This window comes from Ananas comosus, unplaced genomic scaffold, assembly GCF_001540865.1.
Source record: "Ananas comosus cultivar F153 unplaced genomic scaffold, ASM154086v1, whole genome shotgun sequence".
Lineage (NCBI taxonomy): Eukaryota > Viridiplantae > Streptophyta > Magnoliopsida > Poales > Bromeliaceae > Ananas > Ananas comosus.
The window spans coordinates 1-4,645 of NW_017892047.1; the positions used below are offsets into that span (position 1 = coordinate 1).

The following is a 4,645-nucleotide window of genomic DNA, read 5'->3' on the forward strand; positions in this document are numbered from 1 at the left end:
TAATGAATACGAGCCCAAATAGATATACGGCCCAATAACCCGATCACGTGCCGTGAACGTATACTACCCAAACGCTAATTTTTTATCCGAGAATAGTAGTTCTCGGTTATCCCCACCAACACCTCCATTTTCTATATAAAGCTATCTAAAATTGTTCTTATCTCCGGAAACAACTCAATTTTTATCCAAACACTATTTTTCTTATTCCCATACTTGTACCTATTTCTATAATAGTTAGTTCTTGCTTATAGCCGAACCAAACGGTACCAAAAAGAATAAACAACGAATACTTGGCGCACGCTCGCACAACTTTTAAAGGAGCAAAATTACTTACAATAGCAGACGAAAGAAGAAAATGTCTCGGACAATACTGCTCTTTGAGATAGCATTTACATCATGTAGAGCTATGTAGTCTAAAAAGAATAAAAATATAAATGAAATTTCTCTAAAACCCTACTTAAATAAACAATAAAAACTAAAACCCTACTTAAATAAACAATAAAAAAAAAAAGAAAGACCAAAAAAAAAAATAACAGGAGGTACCCAAAAAAGTACTCATCACTAAAAAGGAAAAAAAAAATCTAAAATATGATAGTCACACAACTGATATAGTATCTCCAAACGAGTACATTTGGCTTCTGAAATTCACCTATCTTATCATAATTTTTATTTTATATATATATATATATATATTTTTTTTTTTTAAAAAAAGGTATGATCAATGGGAGATAGGTGATGATACGGTGTAGCTACACCGAAGACACCTCCCTATTATTATTTTTTTTTTTTCTTGTTTTAAAAACTTTTGCCCCTCAAATTGCGAAAATTTTTTAATTTATTTTGTTTTATTTTGGTGGGGCGAGATTAATTAGGAGAAGCAGACGTGGACGCTGCCGGTCCGTCCGATGAGGCAGAGGGGGCAGGAGGAGGCGGCGAGGTCGCAGGCGTGGCAGAGGCAGAGGTGGCGGCAGGGGAGGAGCACCACGGAGGCCGGCCTGAGCCGGCAGGCCCGGCAGGCCCGGCCCGGTTCCGGTTCGGCCCGGTCCGGGTCGACGTGCGCCGACTCCGCGTCCTCCGCCCCGTCGCCGCCGCTGGGCAGCTCCGCCGGCGCGGCCGCCGCGGCGCGCTGGAGCTGGGCGTGGAGCGCGGCGGCCTCGGCCTGGTCGGCGAGGGCCTTGGCCTGCCACGCCGTCGACTCGGCGCGGAGCCGCGCGAGCCGCTCCTCGAGCTCGGCGCCGAGCCGCGCGGCGCGCTCGGCCTCCGCCTCCTTCTCCCGCAGCCGCCGCGCCGCCGCCTCCTCAGCCGCGCCCACCACCGCCCTGTAGTGCCTCCGCCGCTTCTCCGCCAACCCCCGCCGCAGCTCCTCCCCCTGCATTCATTTTTAGCCCATTTTCAAACCCAACCCAACCCAACCCAAGCCAACCAACAACGAAGAAGACGAGTACAGTAGAACAGATTCACAAAAAAAAAAAAAAGGAAAGGAGGAAAAAAAAGGCTTACGTGAGCATGGAGGAGGCGCTCAATCTCGTCGTGTTGCTGGGCCATTTGCGCGGCGAGCTCATTAGAGAAGAGCGAGGAAACAATGGAGGAAGACGAAGGCGAAGGCGACGAGGACGAGGAGAGGAGGAGATTGGATTGGTTCTGGGCCTTCTTCAATCGGCGGCCGTCGAAGTCGAGGCAGAGGCCGGTGGACAGCATCGGCGTCGGAGAAGGCGGAAGAGGCAATTGCTTCTGCAGCTGCGCCACGCTTATCACCGTAGGCGTCGTCACCTGCAGCACCTGCTGCTGCTGCATCTGCTGCTGCTGCTGCGGCAACAGCGCCGCGGCATCTCTACCCCTCTTCCTCGTGTTGGTGCCACTCCCTACTGGTAAAAGACCATGCAATAATAACACCCATCTCTCAGAATCCTCCTCTGCTCTATATATATATATGTATAAAAGAACAGAGTATAACATGCAAACAACAGAGTGTGACCGCACCTCCTCCGTAGAAGATGGCGGGGGAAGGGTCGAGGAACTTGGAAGGGGGCTGGGGGAACTCCATCTCCTTCTTCCTCTCTTGCTCGCTTCTGCATCCAAAACCGAACAAAACCCACAAACCCAAATCACCCGAATGCTCCAATTAAACCTCTCATATAAACGCATCGTTAAAGAGAGAAACACATGCATATCATCATATATATATATAAACCTGTTGAGAATGAGAACGTTGGATGGGTATTGCGCCTGAACCGCCATTGGCGGATTCCAAGCAGAGCGAGAGATATAGACAGAGAGAAAGAGAGAGAGAGGGGGTTGTGGCGGATTCGTCGAAGAGAGAGAGAGAAGGAGGAAGGGGGAGAATAAAGGAGAAAGAAACAGGTGGGGGATGTGGAATCAAAGCTAGGCAAGGCCAAAGAAAGCTTCTAAGCGTTAAGCGTGTGCGTGCGTTCGATCTCCTCCGTTGTATCACCCAGCGATTTCGACGTAGAGGAGTAGAAATAAAAGGAGGCGAAGGAGAGAGAGAGGAGAGAGAAGAGAGATGAGAGAGATGAGAGAGAGAGAGAGAGTCGCGGTCGATACGAACGAATCAGTCCAAAGAACGGCCTTCTTATGCTCCTTCGCACACACTTATCGCGCACACTCTGCGACGACGAAGAAAAAAAAAATTTAAAAAAAAAAATTTTTAAAAAAAATATGAGTAGGATAAATTTGCATTCTAGTCCCTGTACTATCCCAAACTTACATCCTGCACCTATTATCTCTCGCTCTGCTATTAAAAGTTCGAGATCTAAGGTATCTTAGTGCAATATATATATATATATACAAGAACCACGTTATTATGCATTATTTATTATGCAATTAATTTATCCAGAGGATTAGGAGGGGCGTTTTCGATGATCGGGGTTTGAATAATTAAACCACTTATCCTTAGAAGGTGGATTATACGTGAGCCGTGTGGTGATACGTACATGTGGTAACAGTTGAACTGCATTTGGGGGTGACGGATCGCATCTCGGGTAAAAACCAACGCAAACGTACGTGTACGTGTCGTTCTCGAGTTTTCTACGTAATTATAACTTGGATTCTCTTTTTTTTTTAACTTAATTTTTTACTTTAATACAGTTTATATCTTAAGCTTCTACAACAACTTGGATTACCATCTATGACTTGTCTCTCCAACATATATATGTGTATATATAATCTACTTTTCTTAATTTATTCTCTATATATACATGGTTATTTTGAGCTAAAAGATTAACTAAGGACAAATGATATTGTGACATGCATGTTGGGAGTTTCATGCATGGATTTGATGTTGTGATCTACTCTTGGATCCTAGAAACTTGATCAAAGATTTTCTCGAATTCGAGTTTGGATTGGAATTCGAGTTTTAAATTGAATTTAAGATAACTACATTAGTTTTCTCCTTTTAAATTTAAAAAAAAATATCGAGATTTGTTTTGGATTCTCCCGTGGCTTTTAAGTCTTTGTTGTATCATCCCAACTGCCCCCTCTATTCATTCTCTCCTTATCTTAGAAAACCAACAACAAAGATTAAGCCCCTCAACCTAATCTTGCGTATAATTGGTTGTGAGGCACATTGTTTGAATCATCAAGGTTTCTTTAATTGGAATAGGTTACATAAATTGACTAAAATGCAGCAGAGTAATTAATCTTTCTGGGTCCATCTAGAATAAAGAAAAAATAATAATAAATTCAACATGAATATCATGTTCTTTATATGTGTTATCCTTAGGTTTACTAGTTGCTTCCAATTACATAACTTATTATTGTGAGCATACATAGATGAGGACAAAGTTGATAATGTATTAGCTAGGACATAGAATAGAATATTGCTATTAAAGTCGCGCATCGTAATTTGATTGTTTTTATTTGTTTTCAATCTTTCATTGTTTGCATGTTTACAAGTAGGAATTATTCACATCACCACATACATAACCCCAAAGCAAAAGAATAGGTATATATATTTTTTAATAGCTGAATATTTGTAGAGAATTTTTGTTGCTGCTTAATTATTGTTTCCTTTGATTGACTCAGATTATTCTCAAGCAACTAATTCATAACATTGCTGGTTTTTATTTTACTTTATTCTTTTGCGCTCAAATTTTAAGAGATATTAGCTACAGAGATAATAAATACTTAGTTTTAATTGAAGGTGGTGAGCTTATTAATTAAGTATAATAAGTAATTAATCGCGACATGAGAAATCGATCGGCAACTATTCAAGGGGACTTGCGTGTCGTACATTGTTTCCAAATGGAAATTATTGCAATTTGAGTATATTCTTAGATTTAAAGTCACATCCATGTACATAATGCACAACAATAAGCATTGGTTGGCTTGACCACAGGTACTTCATATATTTATGCACAAAAATTAAATTGCATAATGCGCGCAAGCACAACAATAATCATGCCGTTCATCGATCCTTACTTCTCAGAGGATGAGGAGGTCACGATTTCAAGTCGTGTTTCAATAATCGTGCCGTTCATTGATCCTTACTTCTCATAGGAGGAGGTCGCGATTTTAAGTCATGTTTGCAGCGATCAAACTCAATCGTAGTATCATAATTTTGTTTAAAAATTTAAATATGAGCAAGAGGCTCTATTTCTTATAATATTAATTGGACCCTATTTACATA

At 41.8% G+C, this 4,645-nt stretch overlaps 1 protein-coding gene across 3 annotated transcripts; it reads right to left on the minus strand.

Moving 5' to 3' along the window:
- Positions 1–276: 276 nt before the first annotated feature.
- On the minus strand, positions 277–2,641 carry LOC109705286 (probable BOI-related E3 ubiquitin-protein ligase 3). Of its 3 annotated transcripts, none has more exons than XM_020226023.1 (4): positions 2,192–2,641; positions 1,981–2,066; positions 1,501–1,865; positions 277–1,369 (listed from the first exon to the last, which is right to left on the minus strand). In XM_020226023.1, the coding sequence occupies exons 1-4, from the start codon at positions 2,236–2,238 to the stop codon at positions 869–871; spliced, it is 999 nt and encodes a 332-aa protein (XP_020081612.1). In that variant the 5' UTR covers positions 2,239–2,641; the 3' UTR covers positions 277–868. The 3 variants fall into 3 exon arrangements, with proteins under 3 accessions (XP_020081612.1, XP_020081611.1, XP_020081610.1); XM_020226022.1 differs by having other exon boundaries at positions 1,501–1,862; positions 1,981–2,069; positions 2,192–2,636; XM_020226021.1 differs by having other exon boundaries at positions 1,981–2,069; positions 2,192–2,633.
- Between the last annotated feature and the right edge of the window lie 2,004 nt (positions 2,642–4,645).

Excerpts from the sequence above, each read along its gene's own strand:
- LOC109705286 (XM_020226021.1), bottom strand. The coding sequence starts at position 2,238 with ATGGCGGTTCAGGCGCAATACCCATCCAACGTTCTCATTCTCAACAG. Across the intron at positions 2,070-2,191 it reads AACGTTCTCATTCTCAACAG|AAGCGAGCAAGAGAGGAAGA; the intron begins GTTTATATATAT and ends TTTTGGATGCAG. Across the intron at positions 1,866-1,980 it reads CGCCATCTTCTACGGAGGAG|TAGGGAGTGGCACCAACACG; the intron begins GTGCGGTCACAC and ends GTCTTTTACCAG.